A 24,304-nucleotide genomic window follows, 5' to 3' on the forward strand; every position below is an offset into this window, starting at 1 on the left:
TATGCCGATTGTGGTTTGTGATTTACTATTGTTCCAGGTAGCTGGTGAAGCTTATAGACAAGAGGACATGTTTGGATGTGCTGCTAGGGAAAAAGGGTGGGGGGTGTTTAACCCCCTCCAAAACCTGCTAGGAGTGTTGAACCCCTTTCGACCCTGCTACCTTACTGAGGGACGACCAGGGTTTACAGGACTCTAACATGACTTGCTGGCTAGTCTGGGACAGCCGTGCCAGTACTCCCCTTGTGACTGAGGCTGGCAATCTGAGGCGGCCTACAAACGGAAGACACCTCTCAACCCCTGCTACCTTATTGAAGAGGGTTCTTCAAGCGTTAACTCTTACATGACTTGCTGACTAGCCTGGGATGTGACTGAAGTTGACCGGTGGTTACAACAGAAGACGGAGAACATTATTAAAGGGTTTTGACCGTTCTTCCATGTTCAGTCTCCCATGGTCCATAGGAGTAACCTACGACCTTTGAACCCTGACCCTCAAATACAAAAGTTCAGGGGTCTTTTGGATTGACCGATTTGATTGATTGACCAGGAAGTGTCTCTAAACTAAAGCCCTAAGGACTTATGAAGGCGGACACTATATGAGACCTGGCAGGATGGTCGGATAGTTAATATATATTCTTTGTTTTTCTTTGTATTTACTTTGGACTGAAGAAGTGCCTGGAACCAACCTGCTACTTCCTGCTTCTCTTCTATTGGTCAATGGTCTAGGGGTTTTGCGTCCCAAATGGCATCTTATTCCCTCTATAGTGCACAACTCTATGTGAACCCTGGTCAAAAGTAGTGCACTACCTACCCTATGTGGGGCTCTGGTCAAAAGTAGTGCACTATAAAGGGAATAGGGTGTAATTTGGGCCACAGAGACTTATTGCTGGGGTCAAGGAATGACTCTTGAAGCTGTGAGAACTGATGTTATGCAGGGATATTAACTATACAAAAATGTTCAGATATTTAACACACACTAAAAAAAATAAAAACTATTGCTCGTCTTTTTTGCTTTTTGCACTTGTCACTTAAAACCCAAAACCCCTAGTGAGTTTAACAGTCAAACTGCCAGGGGTTAAGAGTTTCCAAAACCTCTTCTATGGATTATATATCTACGGCCACAACGCAACAACATGTATATTTAGAGAGCGTGTTGTAGGCAACCGGTAACTGCCCAAATAAAGGAAACCCCTTGAGTAAATGAGGGGGATACAAAAGTTTATGTGTGGGGGGGGTGCATTTTCCTGGCATGGTCCAGGTCCACTTGTAGAATCTATGCCACGGTGCATTGAAGCTGTTCTGGCAGCTCGTGGTGACACAACACCTATTTAAGACGTTTATGTAGGCGTTTCCTTTATTTTGACAATTACCTGTATTTGATCAAATTTTAACCAGTTATTTTTTTTTTTTTAACTATTGATCCTCTGCGACTAAATTATGTTCTCTGGTGTATTTTGAACATTGAGAGCACGCTCCTGTGATTGGATAGATTTTATTTTTTTATTTTTTTAATAACTCAATATTTTTTATTTTTTGCCTCTTGGGCCCAGCCCCCTGACTCACACAATTATTTATTATGCAGTTTATTTTATTAATCAGTTACACAATCAAGGCAGGGCCCCCCCCCCCCCAGTTACCCACGTGGACGCCCCTGCCTCTTCTTCTTCTCTCCCTCGTCTGATAATTAGCAGAGCGGCAGCAGGCTGTCTAAAACTCATTGACAGCAGGCTCCTGAATCCTCCTGTCGTTGGCGGTTGCAGTAAAAAATATCTCTATCTAATATATATATATACTGTATATAAGTGTCTTGGGGGGGGCCCCACACGGGCCTGGGCCCAGGGGCTTCAGCCCCGGTAAGCCCCTGCATTAATCTGGCCCTGTATGTAGGGATTAGGTTGCCATTTGAGACAATTGTGTCTGCAATGTGCAAAGTGTCTTTTTAATTTCCATATTACTGCTTTAAATTTACTATAATACAAACATCAACAACCTGTTTGAACATATTAGCCATAAGGTCTAAACAACAACAACCTGTTTGAGCCATAAGGCCTAAATAATGTTCCATATTTAAAAATGACTATTCATCTCTTTAAAAAAAAAAATGTTTTCTAATGTATTTGACTTTAATCAACATTATAGTTTAATGCACATTTTAAGGTTCACTCTTTGTATATCTGTCTGGGATGAGTTGACGAGTCCTTGTCCCAAACGGTCCCTTGTGTACTACTTGAGACCAGGGCCCTATTTTGGGTTCACTATAAGGAATAGGCCAGGGTGCCACTTGGGACTCATATTTTATAAAGAGGTTAGGAACTTATTACATGTATTAATATGAATTGACCCGTCTGTCCCCAACCAACAATCCTGCGCCTGCTTGTTCAGAAACCAATCTATTGATTACAGTCTATTGCTCAACACATGGACGAGACTAAACACTTCTATTAGCTTCTGACATCACTTCCCTTTTTTTGGGGGGGGGGGGAAGAGAAATAACTATATTGTTGTGATGTTTTGGGAGGCGGCAGCACACCGTGTGGTTACTGACTGTTCTACTGAACCCAACAGAACAGTGGCTGTAGGTGTAATGTATTATTCATATGGGTTTTTTTTCTTCTATTTGGCTCCTGTAAATATGTGAAGAGTTTGAATGGCTTATTATAACTGGGTGTTTTGAAACGGGTTTATATATCAACTTCTTGATGTAAAATAATAAAACACATGTTGTTAAACTGGTATAAGTCGACCAAGTCTTTTTATTTTATTTATTTATTTATCAAGAGTTAACTAGTTTTTTTTTTTTTAGGCCAAACCGTTCAGACGTAAAACATTTTTGTGATGTGTCATGGTCTAACAAACACCGCTGTAGCTCGGTCACCTTCCAACACAGATGTGGAAGACGCAGCCCAGGCAGATTGAGACGCAGCCCAGGCAGATTGAGACGCAGCCCTGGCAAAAACATTTCTCTAACTTAATCTGACAGATTTTGATGGGGATGTTATTTAGATTGACACACGGGTACGTCAATAGATTTAAGGATTTCTATTAAAGCCATTATTTTAAAAATATATTTTACAAAATCCAGAACACTTGTCATATTTATTAGACCCATGTAGTTCCACACTTTGTCCACAGAACGTGCTGTTGCAGACGTTGACAGTTGTCACTAGTTACCACAGCCACAAAGTTTTTTTTTTTAGGAATAGTCAGGGTTTAGCCATAATTATGACTTTGCGGCTGTGGTAAGTAGTAACAACCACACAAAGAGGACGCCTGATTTCTCGGCCACTGATGATGACGCACACACGGCTCTGCAGCCATAGCAGCCGAACACGACGGCGTAAACAAACAACGGATTCTCACTGAAGAGCTCTCTTTATGAAGGAATATTACCTTTTCTTTTTGAAATAGGGTTTTTGTTTTACCTGACACTTATCCCTAAAAAGCCAGCTAGTACGTAAAACGAGCTACGGTCGCTAAGCAGCGCTTAAACGCTGACGTTAGCTAGCTGTGTTGGATGCTAGGTTAGCTAACTAACGTTGGGCTAGTTAACGGTGTTTAGCCGCTATCTTTTGCAGTTTGTGAAAAGTACTAAACATAATAATAGTTTTCTAGTGTAGTTCAGCTAGGAAACTTACCTGCTAATGTTATTAGCTAGTTCTAGCTAACGTTACAAGCGGGCCAAGGATTATTTGAGAGAAGCAACAAGTACACTCACTAGTACTGGCAGTAGCTAGTATTTTTACTTCGACAGTCCAACGATGTCTAAGAAGGGCACTTGTATTGGCCCCTAGGCCTAACTCATGCAGCTGTATGATGATAATGAGCTGAAATGCCGACCAGAGGCATTTGATCCATTCAGAGTCGTTGCTACATGACTATTTTCCGCCGATTATCTGAGTTTGGACAGCAATGTTTAGTCTGATGGCGAATTGTTGCAACTGGTTGAAACGCTGGCGGCAGCCCGCAAGGTGAGTGGATGAAGGACTACTAGTTAGCTAACGGAAGTTAAAATGGCTGGTTATGTATTTAAATATTCACACTATTTTTGATTTATTGGCCATTTGATTTGTGAATGGGGTACCAGTACTGCCAGCTACCCAGTTCACCCCATGTCAGAATCTGTGGTTTCATAGAATGTCTTGTTCGCTATATATATCACCCAACAGGTGTGTGTGTGTGTGTGTGGTATATAGCATGCTGCTGCTGGGTTACCAGGTAGTCATGTGACTAAGGTGCTAAACTACAGCCACTTTTAGCAGCTGTCACTCCTTAAAACTGCAGAAGTACCCCCTCTCTCCAGATCTCGATTAAAAAGTCATAAACCCCAGGGCTGTTATTTTACATGTTCTATTTCATTCTGTTTGCTTTCATGATATACCTATTCTCATTATAAAATATATGTGTGTTGTTGACTGTGATAAAGGCACAGGATCATATGTGTGTTGTTGACTGTGATAAAGGCACAGGATCATATGTGTGTTGTTGACTGTGATAAAGGCACAGGATCATATGTGTGTTGTTGACTGTGATAAAGGCACAGGATCATATGTGTGTTGTTGACTGTGATAAAGGCACAGGATCATATGTGTGTTGTTGACTGTGATAAAGGCACAGGATCATATGTGTGTTGTTGACTGTGATAAAGGCACAGGATCATATGTGTGTTGTTGACTGTGATAAAGGCACAGGATCATATGTGTGTTGTTGACTGTGATAAAGGCACAGGATCATATGTGTGTTGTTGACTGTGATAAAGGCACAGGATCATATGTGTGTTGTTGACTGTGATAAAGGCACAGGATCATATGTGTGAGTTTGAAGTTTGGGGAAGCTTATTTTCACTATAAAAACACACCTTTTATTATAAAGCATATCGTGCATCATAACATTTGCATACTGATGTAAGATAATGTTGACTATTAGATTGGATAGTCATAATTTAGGCTAATAATATAACCTAATCACTGTTGGCAAAAAAAACTAACCAAAAAAAACCGTTCAATGCATGGCTGACAGTGTGGAGTAGGCCTCAGTTATAGGCCAGGGTTCCTGCAGGTGGGTTTTATTTGATCCCCCAAATTCTCAGATCATTTGTATTTATTTTTCCTTCTTCTCTGTTGTTGGACATAAGACTGTGAAAAACACCAGGAAATCAGCTCCCAAGTAATTTTTATTTAAGGAATATGTTACCAATATTATTCCTACCATAATAGAGACGCACATGATCATGTACAAATGTAAACCAGGTTTGAAATGATTATTTTAGTCAAACATTATATCTGTTTGGGCTTCTTGCGGTCAATTTTCAGTCTACAAATGATTTGTAATTATGTTCAGGCCATCCGCTACCAGGGAAAGAAATCGTCCCTCAGCTGAATCTCGTTGATGATCCTTGCTATAGGCTGTTTCTCTTCTTCCTTTGCAGGGGGATTATTTATTTATTTCTTTGCTTTTTATAAACACATTTCATGTAATTCAAACCTCAAATGTAGTCTTATGATGGATAGTTGACCCAAATTACAAAATGACATTTGCTACGTTGTTTTCCTTACCCTGTAATCAGTCGATGGATAAGACAGCAATCCAAGTTTTGGATTTGTTTAGCATTTACAGCACAAAACCAATATCTCTGATGTTTAGCATTTACAGCACAAAACCAATGTAAGTCAATATTTCTGATGTTTAGCATTTACAGCACAAAACCAATATCTCTGATGTTTAGCATTTACAGCACAAAACCAATATCTCTGTTTAGCATTTACAGCACAAAACCAATGTAAGTCAATTTATCTGGTGAACAGCTGGCTCTACACAACCAATGGGATGGGTGGGTTTATCTGGTGAAAAGCATGAGCTGGTGCCCCCGAAACAGTTGGTAGAGGGGCCGACCCGACGGCCGGGACAGTTGGAGGAGGAGGGGCCGACCCGACGGCCGGGACAGTTGGAGGAGGAGGGGCCGACCCGACGGCCGGGACAGTTGGAGGAGGAGGGGCCGACCCGACGGCCGGGACAGTTGGAGGAGGGGCCGACCCGACGGCCGGGACAGTTGGAGGAGGAGGGGCCGACCCGACGGCCGGGACAGTTGGAGGAGGGGCCGACCCGACGGCCGGGACAGTTGGAGGAGGAGGGGCCGACCCGACTTCCGGGACAGTTGGAGGAGGAGGGGCCGACCCGACGGCCGGGACAGTTGGAGGAGGAGGAGGGGCCGACCCGACGGCCGGGACAGTTGGAGGAGGAGGAGGGGCCGACCCGACGGCCGGGACAGTTGGAGGAGGAGGAGGGGCCGACCCGACGGCCGGGACAGTTGGAGGAGGAGGAGGGGCCGACCCGACGGCCGGGACAGTTGGAGGAGGAGGAGGGGCCGACCCGACGGCCGGGACAGTTGGAGGAGGAGGAGGGGCCGACCCGACGGCCGGGACAGTTGGAGGAGGAGGAGGGGCCGACCCGACGGCCGGGACAGTTGGAGGAGGAGGAGGGGCCGACCCGACGGCCGGGACAGTTGGAGGAGGAGGAGGGGCCGACCCGACGGCCGGGACAGTTGGAGGAGGAGGAGGGGCCGACCCGACGGCCGGGACAGTTGGAGGGGCCGACCCGACGGCCGGGACAGTTGGAGGGGCCGACCCGACGGCCGGGACAGTTGGAGGAGGGGCCGACCCGACGGCCGGGACAGTTGGAGGAGGGGCCGACCTGACAGCCAGTAAACTGTAGGCTATACCAATAGAGACTCTATATGAAGCTCCCAGTAATGTATTGACTAAACCACCAATGTTTCACCATTTTGTATTAATCACAATTAATCTTTACATTTAAGTGTAATGTCCCTGAAACACAGTTTATGTTAGTTTGTAAGATGTTTTCAGACCTTCGGCAGCGATTACAGCCTCAAGTCTTCTTGGGTATGACGCTACAAGCTTGGCACATCTGTATTTGGGGAGTTTCTCCCATTCTTCTCTGCAGATCCTCTCAAGCTCTGTCAGGTTGGATGGGGAGCGTCGCTGCACAGCTATTTTCAGGTCTCTCCAGAGATGTTCGATCGGGTTCAAGTCCGCCTGACCAAGGCCCTTCATCCCCGATTGCTCAGTTTGGCCGGGCGGCCAGCTCTAGGAAGAGTCTTTCCAAAGAGTGGTTCCAAACTTCTTCCATTTCAGAATGATGGAGGCCACTGTGTTCTTGGGGATCTTCAATGCAGCAGAAATGTTTTGGTTCCCTTCCCCAGATCTGTGCCTTGACATAATCCTGTCTCGGAGCTCTACAGACAATTCCTTCGACCTCATGGCTTGGTTTTTGCTCTGACATGCACTGTCAACTGTGGGACCTTATATAGACAGGTGTGTGCCTTTCCAAATCATGTCCAATCAACTGAATTTACCCCAGGTGGACTCCAATCAAGTTGTATAAACATCTCAAGGATGATCAATGGAAACAGGATGCACCTGAGCTCAATTTCAAGTCTCATAGTAAAGGATCTGAATACTTATGTAAATAAGGTGTTTTTATTTTTAATGCATTTGCAACATTTCTAAAAACCTGTTTGCTTTGTCATCATGGGGTATTGTGATGTCATTACGGGGTATTGTGGTGATGTCATCATGGGGTATTGTGATGTCATTACGGGCTATTGTGGTGATGTCATTACGGGGTATTGTGGTGATGTCATCATGGGGTATTGTGGTGATGTCATTACGGGGTATTGTGGTGATGTCATTACGGGGTATTGTGGTGATGTCATTACGGGGTATTGTGGTGATGTCATCACGGGGTATTGTGGTGATGTCATTACGGGGTATTGTGGTGATGTCATTATGGGGTATTGTGTGTAGATGTTTATTTAATCCATTTTAGAATAAGGCTGTAATGTAACAAAATGTGGAAAAAAGTCAAGGGATCTGAATACTTTATGAATGGAAGGGGTGTCCACATACTTTTGTGTAGATAGATATATTACACTATATATACATCGCACACACACACACACACACACACACACACACACACACACACACACGCAGACAGACAGTAGCTCTTCTAATCCTCAGAAAGGCCTAAATCACCTTGTCTTACCTGCAGCACTACTACTGCACTGTTGGAGCTAGAAACACAAGCATTTAGTTAGATATTACTGCACTGTTGGAGCTGGGAACACAAGCATTTAGTTAGATATTACTGTTGGAGCTAGAAACACAAGCATTTAGTTAGATATTACTGTTGGAGCTAGGAACAGAAGCATTTAGTTAGATATTACTGTTGGAGCTAGAAACACAAGCATTTAGTTAGATATTACTGCACTGTTGGAGCTGGGAACACAAGCATTTAGTTAGATACTACTGCACTGTTGGAGCTAGGAACACAAGCATTTAGTTAGATATTACTGTTGGAGCTAGGAACACAAGCATTTAGTTAGATATTACTGTTGGAGCTAGAAACACAAGCATTTAGTTAGATATTACTGTTGGAGCTGGGAACACAAGCATTTAGTAAGATATTACTGCACTGTTGGAGCTAGAAACACAAGCATTTAGTTAGATATTACTGCACTGTTGGAGCTGGGAACACAAGCATTTAGTTAGATATTACTGCACTGTTGGAGCTAGGAACACAAGCATTTAGTTAGATATTACTGCACTGTTGGAGCTAGGAACACAAGCATTTAGTTAGATATTACTGCACTGTTGGAGCTAGAAACACAAGCATTTAGTTAGATATTACTGCACTGTTGGAGCTAGGAACACAAGCATTTAGTTAGATATTACTGCACTGTTGGTGCTGGGAACACAAGCATTTAGTTAGATATTACTGTTGGAGCTGGGAACACAAGCATTTAGTTAGATATTACTGCACTGTTGGAGCTGGGAACACAAGCATTTAGTTAGATACTACTGCACTGTTGGAGCTAGAAACACAAGCATTTAGTTAGATATTACTGCACTGTTGGAGCTAGAAACACAAGCATTTAGTTAGATATTACTGCACTGTTGGAGCTGGGAGCACAAGCATTTAGTTAGATATTACTGTTGGAGCTGGGAACACAAGCATTTAGTTAGATATTACTGCACTGTTGGAGCTAGGAACACAAGCATTTAGTTAGATATTACTGCACTGTTGGAGCTAGGAACACAAGCATTTAGTTAGATACTACTGCACTGTTGGAGCTAGAAACACAAGAATTTAGTTAGATATTACTGCACTGTTGGAGCTAGAAACACAAGCATTTAGTTAGATATTACTTCACTGTTGGAGCTGGGAGCACAAGCATTTAGTTAGATATTACTGTTGGAGCTGGGAACACAAGCATTTAGTTAGATATTACTGCACTGTTGGAGCTAGGAACACAAGCATTTAGTTAGATATTACTGCACTGTTGGAGCTGGGAACACAAGCATTTAGTTAGATATTACTGTTGGAGCTGGGAACACAAGCATTTAGTTAGATATTACTGCACTGTTGTAGCTGAGAACACAAGCATTTAGTTAGATATTACTGTTGGAGCTAGAAACACAAGCATTTAGATATTACTGCACTGTTGGAGCTAGGAACACAAGCATTTAGTTAGATATTACTGCACTGTTGGAGCTAGGAACACAAGCATTTAGTTAGATATTACTGTTGGAGCTGGGAACACATGCATTTAGTTAGATACTACTGCACTGTTGGAGCTGGGAACACAAGCATTTAGTTAGATATTACTGTTGGAGCTGGGAACACAAGCATTTAGTTAGATATTACTGCACTGTTGGAGCTGGGAACCCAAGCATTTAGTTAGATATTACTGCACTGTTGGAGCTAGAAACACAAGCATTTAGTTAGATATTACTGCACTGTTGGAGCTGGGAACACAAGCATTTAGTTAGATATTACTGTTGGAGCTAGAAACACAAGCATTTAGTTAGATATTACTGTTGGAGCTAGGAACAGAAGCATTTAGTTAGATATTACTGTTGGAGCTAGGAACACAAGCATTTAGTTAGATATTACTGCACTGTTGGAGCTAGGAACACAAGCATTTAGTTAGATATTACTGCACTGTTGGAGCTAGAAACACAAGCATTTAGTTAGATATTACTGCACTGTTGGAGCTGGGAACACAAGCATTTAGTTAGATACTACTGCACTGTTGGAGCTAGGAACACAAGCATTTAGTTAGATATTACTGTTGGAGCTAGGAACACAAGCATTTAGTTAGATATTACTGTTGGAGCTAGAAACACAAGCATTTAGTTAGATATTACTGTTGGAGCTGGGAACACAAGCATTTAGTAAGATATTACTGCACTGTTGGAGCTGGGAACACAAGCATTTAGTTAGATATTACTGCACTGTTGGAGCTGGGAACACAAGCATTTAGTTAGATATTACTGCACTGTTGGAGCTAGGAACACAAGCATTTAGTTAGATATTACTGCACTGTTGGAGCTAGGAACACAAGCATTTAGTTAGATATTACTGCACTGTTGGAGCTGGGAACACAAGCATTTAGTTAGATATTACTGCACTGTTGGAGCTGGGAACACAAGCATTTAGTTAGATATTACTGCACTGTTGGTGCTGGGAACACAAGCATTTAGTTAGATATTACTGTTGGAGCTGGGAACACAAGCATTTAGTTAGATATTACTGCACTGTTGGAGCTGGGAACACAAGCATTTAGTTAGATACTACTGCACTGTTGGAGCTAGAAACACAAGCATTTAGTTAGATATTACTGCACTGTTGGAGCTAGGAACACAAGCATTTAGTTAGATATTACTGCACTGTTGGAGCTAGGAACACAAGCATTTAGTTAGATATCTCACTGTTGGAGCTAGGAACACAAGCATTTAGTTAGATATTACTGCACTGTTGGAGCTGAGAACACAAGCATTTAGTTAGATATTACTGTTGGAGCTAGAAACACAAGCATTTAGTTAGATATTACTGCACTGTTGGAGCTAGGAACACAAGCATTTAGTTAGATATTACTGCACTGTTGGAGCTAGGAACACAAGCATTTAGTTAGATATTACTGCACTGTTGGAGCTAGGAACACAAGCATTTAGTTAGATATTACTGCACTGTTGGAGCTAGAAACACAAGCATTTAGTTAGATATACTGCACTGTTGGAGCTGGGAACACAAGCATTTAGTTAGATATTACTGCACTGTTGGAGCTAGAAACACAAGCATTTAGTTAGATATTACTGCACTGTTGGAGCTGGGAACACAAGCATTTAGTTAGATATTACTGTTGGAGCTAGGAACACAAGCATTTAGTTAGATATTACTGTTGGAGCTAGAAACACAAGCATTTAGTTAGATATTACTGCACTGTTGGAGCTGGGAACACAAGCATTTAGTTAGATATTACTGCACTGTTGGAGCTAGAAACACAAGCATTTAGTTAGATATTACTGCACTGTTGGAGCTGGGAACACAAGCATTTAGTTAGATACTACTGCACTGTTGGAGCTAGGAACACAAGCATTTAGTTAGATATTACTGTTGGAGCTAGAAACACAAGCATTTAGTTAGATATTACTGCACTGTTGGAGCTAGAAACACAAGCATTTAGTTAGATATTACTGTTGGAGCTAGGAACACAAGCATTTAGTTAGATATTACTGTTGGAGCTAGGAACACAAGCATTTAGTTAGATATTACTGCACTGTTGGAGCTAGGAACACAAGCATTTAGTTAGATATTACTGTTGGAGCTGGGAACACAAGCATTTAGTTAGATATTACTGCACTGTTGGAGCTAGGAACACAAGCATTTAGTTAGATATTACTGCACTGTTGGAGCTGGGAACACAAGCATTTAGTTAGATATTACTGCACTGTTGGAGCTGGGAACACAAGCATTTAGTTAGATATTACTGCACTGTTGGAGCTAGAAACACAAGCATTTAGTTAGATATTACTGCACTGTTGGAGCTAGAAACACAAGCATTTAGTTAGATATTACTGTTGGAGCTAGGAACACAAGCATTTAGTTAGATATACTGCACTGTTGGAGCTAGGAACACAAGCATTTAGTTAGATATCTGCACTGTTGGAGCTGGGAACACAAGCATTTAGTTAGATATTACTGCACTGTTGGAGCTAGAAACACAAGCATTTAGTTAGATATTACTGTTGGAGCTAGGAACACAAGCATTTAGTTAGATATTACTGTTGGAGCTAGAAACACAAGCATTTAGTTAGATATTACTGCACTGTTGGAGCTGGGAACACAAGCATTTAGTTAGATATTACTGCACTGTTGGAGCTAGGAACACAAGCATTTAGTTAGATATTACTGCACTGTTGGAGCTAGGAACACAAGCATTTAGTTAGATACTACTGCACTGTTGGAGCTAGGAACACAAGCATTTAGTTAGATATTACTGTTGGAGCTAGGAACACAAGCATTTAGTTAGATATTACTGCACTGTTGGAGCTGGGAACACAAGCATTTAGTTAGATATTACTGCACTGTTGGAGCTAGGAACACAAGCATTTAGTTAGATATTACTGTTGGAGCTGGGAACACAAGCATTTAGTTAGATATTACTGCACTGTTGGAGCTAGGAACACAAGCATTTAGTTAGATATTACTGTTGGAGCTAGAAACACAAGCATTTAGTTAGATATTACTGCACTGTTGGAGCTGGGAACACAAGCATTTAGTTAGATATACTGCACTGTTGGAGCTAGGAACACAAGCATTTAGTTAGATATTACTGCACTGTTGGAGCTAGGAACACAAGCATTTAGTTAGATATTACTGCACTGTTGGAGCTAGGAACACAAGCATTTAGTTAGATATTACTGTTGGAGCTAGAAACACAAGCATTTAGTTAGATATTACTGCACTGTTGGAGCTAGGAACACAAGCATTTAGTTAGATATTACTGCACTGTTGGAGCTGGGAACACAAGCATTTAGTTAGATATTACTGCACTGTTGGAGCTAGGAACACAAGCATTTAGTTAGATATTACTGCACTGTTGGAGCTAGAAACACAAGCATTTAGTTAGATATTACTGTTGGAGCTAGAAACACAAGCATTTAGTTAGATATTACTGCACTGTTGGAGCTAGAAACACAAGCATTTAGTTAGATATTACTGCACTGTTGGAGCTAGGAACACAAGCATTTAGTTAGATATTACTGCACTGTTGGAGCTAGGAACACAAGCATTTAGTTAGATATTACTGCACTGTTGGAGCTAGAAACACAAGCATTTAGTTAGATATTACTGCACTGTTGGAGCTAGGAACACAAGCATTTAGTTAGATATTACTGCACTGTTGGAGCTAGAAACACAAGCATTTAGTTAGATATTACTGCACTGTTGGAGCTGGGAACACAAGCATTTAGTTAGATATTACTGCACTGTTGGAGCTAGAAACACAAGCATTTAGTTAGATATTACTGCACTGTTGGAGCTAGAAACACAAGCATTTAGTTAGATATTACTGCACTGTTGGAGCTGGGAACACAAGCATTTAGTTAGATATTACTGTTGGAGCTGGGAACACAAGCATTTAGTTAGATATTACTGCACTGTTGGAGCTAGGAACACAAGCATTTAGTTAGATATTACTGCACTGTTGGAGCTAGGAACACAAGCATTTAGTTAGATATTACTGTTGGAGCTGGGAACACAAGCATTTAGTTAGATATTACTGCACTGTTGGAGCTAGAAACACAAGCATTTAGTTAGATATACTGCACTGTTGGAGCTGGGAACACAAGCATTTAGTTAGATATTACAGCACTGTTGGAGCTAGGAACACAAGCATTTAGTTAGATATTACTGTTGGAGCTAGGAACACAAGCATTTAGTTAGATATTACTGTTGGAGCTAGAAACACAAGCATTTAGTTAGATATTACTGCACTGTTGGAGCTGGGAACACAAGCATTTAGTTAGATATTACTGCACTGTTGGAGCTGGGAACACAAGCATTTAGTTAGATATTACTGCACTGTTGGAGCTAGAAACACAAGCATTTAGTTAGATATTACTGTTGGAGCTAGAAACACAAGCATTTAGTTAGATATTACTGTTGGAGCTAGGAACACAAGCATTTAGTCAGATATTACTGCACTGTTGGAGCTGGGAACACAAGCATTTAGTTAGATATTACTGCACTGTTGGAGCTAGAAACACAAGCATTTAGTTAGATATTACTGCACTGTTGGAGCTGGGAACACAAGCATTTAGTTAGATACTACTGCACTGTTGGAGCTAGGAACACAAGCATTTAGTTAGATATTACTGTTGGAGCTAGAAACACAAGCATTTAGTTAGATATTACTGCACTGTTGGAGCTGGGAACAGAAGCATTTAGTTAGATATTACTGTTGGAGCTAGGAACAGAAGCATTTAGTTAGATATTACTGTTGGAGCTAGGAACAGAAGCATTTAGTTAGATATTACTGCACTGTTGGAGCTAGGAACACAAGCATTTAGTTAGATATTACTGTTGGAGCTGGGAACACAAGCATTTAGTTAGATATTACTGCACTGTTGGAGCTGGGAACACAAGCATTTAGTTAGATACTACAGCACTGTTGGAGCTGGGAACACAAGCATTTAGTTAGATACTACAGCACTGTTGGAGCTGGGAACACAAGCATTTAGTTAGATATTACTGCACTGTTGGAGCTAGAAACACAAGCATTTAGTTAGATATTACTGTTGGAGCTAGAAACACAAGCATTTAGTTAGATATTACTGCACTGTTGGAGCTGAGAGAACACAAGCATTTAGTTAGATATTACTGCACTGTTGGAGCTGGGAACACAAGCATTTAGTTAGATATTACTGCACTGTTGGAGCTAGAAACACAAGCATTTAGTTAGATATTACTGTTGGAGCTAGAAACACAAGCATTTAGTTAGATATTACTGTTGGAGCTAGAAACACAAGCATTTAGTTAGATATTACTGCACTGTTGGAGCTAGGAACACAAGCATTTAGTTAGATATTACTGCACTGTTGGAGCTAGGAACACAAGCATTTAGTTAGATATTACTGCACTGTTGGAGCTAGGAAACACAAGCATTTAGTTAGATATTACTGCACGTTGGAGCTAGGAACACAAGCATTTAGTTAGATATTACTGCACTGTTGGAGCTAGAAACACAAGCATTTAGTTAGATATTACTGCACTGTTGGAGCTGGGAACACAAGCATTTAGTTAGATATTACTGCACTGTTGGAGCTAGGAACACAAGCATTTAGTTAGATATTACTGTTGGAGCTAGAAACACAAGCATTTAGTTAGATACTACAGCACTGTTGGAGCTAGGAACACAAGCATTTAGTTAGATATCTGCACTGTTGGAGCTAGGAACACAAGCATTTAGTTAGATATACTGCACTGTTGGAGCTAGAAACACAAGCATTTAGTTAGATATTACTGTTGGAGCTAGAAACACAAGCATTTAGTTAGATATTACTGTTGGAGCTAGAAACACAAGCATTTAGTAGATATTACTGCACTGTTGGAGCTGGGAACACAAGCATTTAGTTAGATATTACTGCACTGTTGGAGCTAGAAACACAAGCATTTAGTTAGATATTACTGCACTGTTGGAGCTGAGAGAACACAAGCATTTAGTTAGATATTACTGCACTGTTGGAGCTAGGAACACAAGCATTTAGTTAGATATTACTGCACTGTTGGAGCTAGAAACACAAGCATTTAGTTAGATATTACTGCACTGTTGGAGCTGGGAACACAAGCATTTAGTTAGATACTACTGCACTGTTGGAGCTAGGAACACAAGCATTTAGTTAGATATTACTGCACTGTTGGAGCTGAGAGAACACAAGCATTTAGTTAGATATTACTGTTGGAGCTAGAAACACAAGCATTTAGTTAGATATTACTGTTGGAGCTAGAAACACAAGCATTTAGTTAGATATTACTGCACTGTTGGAGCTGGGAACACAAGCATTTAGTTAGATACTACTGCACTGTTGGAGCTGGGAACACAAGCATTTAGTTAGATATTACTGCACTGTTGGAGCTAGAAACACAAGCATTTAGTTAGATATTACTGTTGGAGCTAGAAACACAAGCATTTAGTTAGATATTACTGTTGGAGCTAGAAACACAAGCATTTAGTTAGATATTACTGCACTGTTGGAGCTAGAAACACAAGCATTTAGTTAGATATTACTGCACTGTTGGAGCTGGGAACACAAGCATTTAGTTAGATACTTACTAGCACTGTTGGAGCTAGAAACACAAGCATTTAGTTAGATACTTACATGCACTGTTGGAGCTGGGAACACAAGCATTTAGTTAGATATTACTGCACTGTTGGAGCTAGGAACACAAGCATTTAGTTAGATATTACTGCACTGTTGGAGCTAGAAACACAAGCATTTAGTTAGATATTACTGTTGGAGCTAGAAACACAAGCATTTAGTTAGATATTACTGTTGGAGCTAGAAACACAAGCATTTAGTCAGATATTACTGCACTGTTGGAGCTGGGAACACAAGCATTTAGTTAGATATTACTGCACTGTTGGAGCTAGAAACACAAGCATTTAGTTAGATATTACTGCACTGTTGGAGCTGGGAACACAAGCATTTAGTTAGATACTACTGCACTGTTGGAGCTAGGAACACAAGCATTTAGTTAGATATTACTGTTGGAGCTAGAAACACAAGCATTTAGTTAGATACTACAGCACTGTTGGAGCTAGGAACACAAGCATTTAGTTAGATATTACTGTTGGAGCTAGGAACACAAGCATTTAGTTAGATATTACTGTTGGAGCTAGAAACACAAGCATTTAGTTAGATATTACTGTTGGAGCTAGAAACACAAGCATTTAGTTAGATATTACTGTTGGAGCTAGAAACACAAGCATTTAGTTAGATATTACTGCACTGTTGGAGCTGGGAACACAAGCATTTAGTTAGATATTACTGTTGGAGCTGGGAACACAAGCATTTAGTTAGATATTACTGTTGGAGCTGGGAACACAAGCATTTAGTTAGATATTACTCCACTGTTGGAGCTAGGAACACAAGCATTTAGTTAGATATTACTGTTGGAGCTAGAAACACAAGCATTTAGTCAGATATTACTGCACTGTTGGAGCTGGGAACACAAGCATTTAGTTAGATATTACTGCACTGTTGGAGCTAGAAACACAAGCATTTAGTTAGATATTACTGTTGGAGCTAGAAACACAAGCATTTCGCTACACTCGCATTAACATTTCTAAATATGTGTAACATCTGTTAAATATGGACCAATAACATCTGTTAAATATGGACCAATAACATCTGTTAAATATGGACCAATAACATCTGTTAAATATGGACCAATAACATCTGTTAAATTTGGACCAATAACATCTGTTAAATATGGACCAATAACATCTGTTTAATATGTGACCAATAACATCTGTTTAATATGTGACCAATAACATCTGTTTAATATGGACCAATAACATCTGTTAAATATGTGTGTGGACCAATAACATCTGTTAAATATGTGTGTGGACCAATAACATCTGTTAAATATGGACCAATAACATCTGTTAAATATGTGTGTGGACCAATAACATCTGTTAAATATGGACCAATAACATTTGATTTGAGTATGTGACTGAGTGACTCACACCTGTGTGGTAGGCTCCACGGGCACGGCAGCCATGTTGTTTCCTCCTGGATGCATGTCCGGACTCTTCGCCCCTCCACAAAATGCATTGGGGAATAAATATCCAATATCCTGGTCCTCTCCACTCTGACCTTTTTCTTTCTTTCAACGAGTTTTGAGAAGGAGGTGAGGAGAGAGGAGGTGAGGAATCAAGGAAATATTAATTGTAAAAAAAAAATTACAAAAAAAAAACAGTTTTAAGAAAGAGCGTGAAGGAGGTGAGACAGCGACCCCTCTGACGCTAAACAGGCAGAGTATCTTAAGAACACGTGTCCTACTGTAGAGAGACTTAAGGAAATCCCTAGCTAATCCTGCTGCTCTCTGGGCCTGGCCTGTACAGTGTGTGTGACACGTTATCCGTCATGGTGGCATACTGTACATTTGAGGGGACATGGTGTGGGTTACTAGTTATTGTCCCTGAACGTCCGTCGGGTCAGTTGGTCTCTGGGTCTGGACTGGTTGAAGCTTCCACATGAAGTCGTCCTGGCTCCAGAGGACTGTCCGCTGGATAGTCTGCTTGATGTCCGTACGGCGGAAGAGCCGCAGGCAAGGATTTCTACACGTTGATGTGGGATGTGTGTGTGTGTGTTGTCAGAATGTGACTGCGTGTTTTTTGGTTCTGTAAGCTTGTTGTTATTGGTCGTTTCCATGTGGAGGGTAAGACGTATGTTTATTTGGTCAGCGTGTGTGTGTGTGTGTGTGTGTGTGTGTGTGTGTGTGTGTGTTCCATAGAAGAGGCACTTTTTGATGGAGGCTAGGTGTGTGTGTGTGTGTGTGTGTGTGTGTGTGTGTGTGTCTGTGTGTGTGTTTTTTCTAACAAGAATGATGACTGGGTGACGTTTTATGCAATTTGGCTACTTTGATTAGGTGACACAGAGAAGCTTTTTCCTGAGTAGAAAGGGTAGATTTAGGATCTAGGCCTATTCATTGGAAGGAAGGAAGGAAGGAAGGAAGGAAGGAAGGAAGGAAGGAAGGAAGGAAGGAAGGAAGGAAGGAAGGAAGGAAGGAAGGAAGGAAGGAAGGAAGGAAGGAAGGAAGGAAGGAAGGACCTGTGGGACACACTATTCAACAGCCAGTGAAATAGCATGGCGCGAAATACAAAACATCAAAAATCTCATTTCATTTGCTCAACAATCAACTATTTTACACTATTTTAAAGATAAGACTCTCGATAATCGAACCACATTGTCCGATTTCAAAAAGGCGTTACAGCGAAAGCAAAACATTAGATTATGTCAGGAGAGTACATAGACACAAATAATCACACAGCCATTTTCCAAGCAAGGATATATGTCACATAAACCCAAAACACAGCTAAATGAAGCACTAACCTTTGACGATCTTCATCAGATGACACTCCTAGGACTTCATGTTACACAATACATGTATGTTTTGTTCGATAAAGTTCATATTTATATCCAAAAACAGCATTTTACATTGGCGCGTGATGTTCAGAAAATGTATTCCCACCAAAAACTTCCGGTGAATTTATAGAAATACTCATCATAAACGTTGACAAAATACATAACAATTATTTAAAGAATTATAGATATACTACTCCTGGATGCAACCGCTGTGTCAGATTTTAAAATAGCTTTACGGAGAAAGCACATTTTTCAATATTCTGAGTACATAGCTCGCCATCACAGCGAGCTATACAGACACCCGCTAAGTTCGGGGTCACCTAACCTCAGAATTAGTATTAGAAATATTCTCTTACCTTTGCTGATCTTCGCCAGAATGCACTCCCAGGACTGCAACTTCCACAAGAAATGTTGTTTTTGTTCGAAATAATCCATATTTATGTCCAAATACCTCCGTTTTGTTCGTGCGTACAGAGCACTATCCAAAGGCATAACGCGCGAGCGTGGTACCAGAGACGAAAAGTCAAAAAGTTCCATTACCGTTCTTAGAAACATGTCAAACGCTGTTTAAAATCAATCTTTATGGTATTTTTAATGTAAAAATGTGATAATATTCCAACCGGACAATAGCGTATTCATTCAAGGAGAAAAAGAAGGAACAGCGCGCTCGCGGGACCGCGCATATCCAATCCCTTTGTCCCCAGGCAGTCCACTCAGTGACTGAGCTCCTATACTTTGCCCGGATACAGGAGACAGATGAAACAACTTTCTGAAGGCTTTTGACAGCCAATGGAAGCCTTAGGAAGTGCAACGTGACCCCACATACACTGTAGTTTCGAAAGGGACTAGAAAGAAGAACTACAATTCTCAGATCATCCACTTCCTGGTTGAATTTTTCTCAGGTTTTGGCCTGCCATATGAGTTCTGTTCTACTCACAGACACCATTCAAACAGTTTTAGAAACTTCAGTGTTTTCTATTCAAATCTCCTAATAATATGCATATTCTAGTTTCTGGGCAGGAGTAGTAACCAGATTAATGTGGGTACGGTTTTCATCCGGCCGTGAAAATACTGCCCCCTATACCTTAAGAAGTTAAGGAATGACTCAAGGTGTTGGATAAGTCTGTTTACTCTGCCTCACTGTCTGTGTACGTCCATAGACTGTTCAACGTGATTATGGACAGAGTGCTGACTCACCCTCTCTGTGGTAATATCCCTGTGGTGTTAGCCCTGGGCAGCCCTAAGGTAGAGGGGGGAAGGAGCTGTATTAGTGGCCTGGGCTGCTGGCTAAGCCCCTCTTACACCTTAACCAGTAACATCTGAAGGACAGGTGGGGGTGAGGGCAGTACCTGTCTGCCTGCCTGACCGATGCATTAGGCTAATATCAGATAATTCATCCTTTCTGTTTGGAGACTGGCGTTGAATATTCAATGCTTTCTTTTGGAAGTGGCTCAAGCTATAAAATCAATATATATTTATTTCACTAGGCAAGTCAGTTAACAATAAATTCTTATTTTCAATGACGGCCTAGGAACAGGGGCAGAACGACAGATTTGTACCTTGTCAGCTCGGGGATTCGATCCAGCAACCTTTCGGTTACTAGTCCAACGCTCTAACCACTAGGCTACCCTGCCGCCCCAAATATGTCTTGCTTACTAATGTTGTTCTGTATCCTTTATAGAAGGGACACGTCATGAGTCACATGACATATTGTAGAGTTACCCCCCCTCCCTTGTGAATATTGTCCTATCATTTTCCTGCATGTCTTTCTCCTACCACACCTCCATTTGAGTCCCTGAGTCATCTCTGTCGTAATCCATCTTCTCTGTGGTGTTTTTAGGAAAATAACACTGGTGATGGTTGGACTTGACAACGCTGGGAAGACTGCTACAGTACGCGGCATCCAGGGAGGTCAGTGTGTCATCTTGCATTTGAGTCATTTAGCAGACGCTCTAATCCAGATTTTTTGTTTTTTTTGTTTTGTACTGGTCCCCCCGTGGGAATCGAACCCACAACCCTGGCGTTGCACACACCATGCTCTACCAACTGAGTCACAGGGAAGACATCTTGACTCTGAATCACTCACTTCCTATTCTACTCTATTAGAAATGTAAGATGTGTTTTTTTTTTTAGGGGGCTCATTCTCTTCGTCGCTGAACGTGTGTGTGTGTGTGTGTGTGTGTGTGTGTGTTGTGTTCCATCACAGAGAGCCCAGAGGATGTTGCCCCTACAGTAGGGTTCTCCAAGGTGGATCTGAAGCAGGGGAAGTTTGAGGTTACCATCTTTGACCTGGGCGGAGGAAAGAGGATCAGGTCTTTACACCCGTTGTCTTTCTCACACTCAACACCTGCACTTTCCGGCCCTGATTCTGCTGATAAACAAAGGTGTCTACTTGCAGTGTCTGGATAAGAGTCTGCTAAACGACTCCAATGTAAATGTGCTCAGGGGCATCTGGAAGAACTACTACAGCGAGTCGTACGGGGTGGTGTTCGTGATGGACTCCAGTGATGTCCAGAGGATCCAGGAGACCAGGGACACCATGGCTGAGGTCCTGCGACACCCTCGCATCGCTGGGAAACCTGTCCTAGTGTGAGTCACTCTGTCTGTCTGAGCTCTAAACCTGTCCTAGCGTGAGTTACTGTCTGAGCTCTAAACCTGGCCTAGTGTGAGTCACTCTGTCTGTCTGAGCTCTAAACCTGTCCTAGTGTGAGTTACTGTCTGAGCTCTAAACCTGGCCTAGTGTGAGTTACTCTCTGTCTGAGAGCTCTAAACCTGGCCTAGCGTGAGTTACTGTCTGAGCTCTAAACCTGTCCTAGTGTGAGTCACTCTGTCTGTCTGAGCTCTAAACCTGTCCTAGCGTGAGTTACTGTCTGAGCTCTAAACCTGGCCTAGTGTGAGTTACTCTCTGTCTGAGAGCTCTAAACCTGGCCTAGTGTGAGTTACTGTCTGAACTCTAAACCTGGCCTAATGTGAGTTACTGTCTGTCTGAGCTCTAAACCTGGCCTAGGGCGAGTTACTGTCTGAGCTCTAAACCTGGCCTAGGGCGAGTTACTGTCTGAGCTCTAAACCTGGCCTAGGGCGAGTTACTGTCTGAGCTCTAAACCTGGCCTAGTGTGAGTTACTGTCTGACAGACTGACTGACTGACTGACTGACTGACTGACTGACTGACTGTCTGACTGTCTGACTGACTGACTGACTGACTGACTGACTGACTGACTGACTGTCTGTCTGTCTGTCTGTTTCTTTTTAAAGTAGGGTATTATATTCTATACAACATATTGGGAAAGCGAATTCATGTTAGCAGGAATCCAACTACTTCCATTTCCCTGACTGGCAGCGTTTGATCATGAAGTGTCGTCCTTCCACACCATATGTTTCTGTCACACACACACACACACACACACACACACACACACCCTCCTGGGCACCTAAAATTAATTTCTATTCAAAATAATCTATTTTCCCCAACCTTAACCCGTAACCTCCTACCCTAATTCTAATCCTTATTGTAACCCTAAACCTTCTAAGCTTCAAATTGGGACGAGGGAGAATTTTTTTCCTTGTTTTACTATCCTTGTCAGAGCTTTCTGAGATTGTAGGTCCCCACAAGGATAGAAGAACCAACACACACACACACACACACACACACACACACACACACACACACACACACACACACACACACACACACACACACACACACCACCTGCATTCTGACACCCGTTTCTGACATATCCCTGTCGGCTCCACAGATTGGCTAACAAGCAGGATCGGGACGGGGCATTGGCTGAGGCAGACATCATCGAGAACCTGTCGTTGGAGAAGCTCGTGAACGAGAACAAGTGTCTCTGTCAGATCGTGAGTGATGCTGTGGTTTGTCTCTCGATACTTCACCTGTAGTAACTGCAGTACTGTGGCTATGAGGCTGTACCTTGTAATACTTCACCTGTAGTAACTGCAGTACTGTGGCTATGAGGCTGTACCTTGTAATACTTCACCTGTAGTAACTGCAGTACTGTGGCTATGAAGCTGTACCTTGTAATACTTCACCTGTAGTAACTGCAGTACTGTGGCTATGAGGCTGTACCTTGTAATACTTCACCTGCAGTACTGTGGCTATGAGGCTGTACCTTGTAATACTTCACCTGCAGTACTGTGGCTATGAGGCCGTACCTTGTAATACTTCACCTGTAGTAACTGCAGTACTGTGGCTATGAGGCTGTACCTTGTAATACTTCACCTGCAGTACTGTGGCTATGAGGCTGTACCTTGTAATACTTCACCTGTAGTAACTGCAGTACTGTGGCTATGAAGCTGTACCTTGTAATACTTCACCTGCAGTACTGTGGCTATGAGGCTGTACCTTGTAATACTTCACCTGTAGTAACTGCAGTACTGTGGCTATGAAGCTGTACCTTGTAATACTTCACCTGCAGTACTGTGGCTATGAGGCTGTACCTTGTAATACTTCACCTGCAGTACTGTGGCTATGAGGCCGTACCTTGTAATACTTCACCTGCAGTACTGTGGCTATGAGGCTGTACCTTGTAATACTTCACCTGTAGTAACTGCAGTACTGTGGCTATGAGGCTGTACCTTGTAATACTTCACCTGTAGTACTGTGGCTATGAGGCTGTACCTTGTAATACTTCACCTGCAGTACTGTGGCTATGAGGCTGTACCTTGTAATACTTCACCTGCAGTACTGTGGCTATGAGGCAGTACCTTGTAATACTTCACCTGTAGTAACTGCAGTACTGTGGCTATGAGGCTGTACCTTGTAATACTTCACCTGTAGTACTGTTGCTATGAGGCCGTACGTTGTTGCAGCTGGTCAGGATTGTGTGTTCTTAATACATTTATATTAGCAAAGAGTTCCTCCAGGTTTCAACAATAACACCCGTGTTGTTCTCCATCTTGTGAGAATAGCTGTCTAATAAAATACGAGTTAATAAATCAAATGTTGTGTGACATGAAATCCTCTCCGTCTCTCTAGCCGTCTGACTTCCTGTGTGTTTTTCAGGAGCCGTGTTCTGCCGTTCTGGCCTATGGTAAGAAGGGAGACAAGTCCATCAAGAACGGACTCAACTGGCTGCTCAACAACATAGCTAATGACTACGAAGCCATCTCTGAACGCGTCCACCAGGACACGGCCGAACAGAGAGCTCAGGAGGAACAGGAGAAGAGAGAGAGACAGGAGAGAGTGCGAAGGATACGGGAGGAGAGGTGAGGAGGAGGAGGAGAGAGGAACTTTACTGACTTTACAATGCCCCTGGGGACTTTGTGTTGCAGT

At 42.0% G+C, this 24,304-nt stretch overlaps 2 protein-coding genes across 2 annotated transcripts in view; both read left to right on the plus strand.

Moving 5' to 3' along the window:
- Positions 1–2,735, plus strand: part of LOC106575011 (uncharacterized) — a 30,776-nt gene extending 28,041 nt beyond the window's left edge. Inside the window, 1 exon segment of the mRNA XM_082963756.1 lies at positions 38–2,735. Within this exon segment, the coding sequence (XP_082819882.1) occupies positions 38–41 (4 nt within the window). The 3' untranslated portion in view covers positions 42–2,735.
- A 530-nt stretch (positions 2,736–3,265) lies between these two features.
- LOC106575013 (ADP-ribosylation factor-like protein 13B) lies at positions 3,266–24,241 on the plus strand. Its single transcript, XM_082963316.1, has 6 exons — positions 3,266–3,965; positions 20,851–20,921; positions 21,217–21,322; positions 21,456–21,599; positions 22,764–22,869; positions 24,035–24,241. The coding sequence occupies exons 1-6, from the start codon at positions 3,907–3,909 to the stop codon at positions 24,239–24,241; spliced, it is 693 nt and encodes a 230-aa protein (XP_082819442.1). The 5' UTR covers positions 3,266–3,906.
- The last annotated feature ends 63 nt before the right edge of the window (positions 24,242–24,304 follow it).

This window comes from Salmo salar, chromosome 17 (assembly GCF_965601325.2).
Source record: "Salmo salar chromosome 17, fSalSal1, whole genome shotgun sequence".
Classification (NCBI taxonomy): Eukaryota; Metazoa; Chordata; class Actinopteri; order Salmoniformes; family Salmonidae; genus Salmo; species Salmo salar.

Coding starts and splice junctions, on each gene's coding strand:
- LOC106575013 (XM_082963316.1), top strand. CDS start 3,907: ATGTTTAGTCTGATGGCGAATTGTTGCAACTGGTTGAAACGCTGGCGG. Junction 21,600..22,763: donor GCTGGGAAACCTGTCCTAGT/GTGAGTCACTCT, acceptor TCGGCTCCACAG/ATTGGCTAACAAGCAGGATC. Junction 22,870..24,034: donor ACAAGTGTCTCTGTCAGATC/GTGAGTGATGCT, acceptor TGTGTTTTTCAG/GAGCCGTGTTCTGCCGTTCT.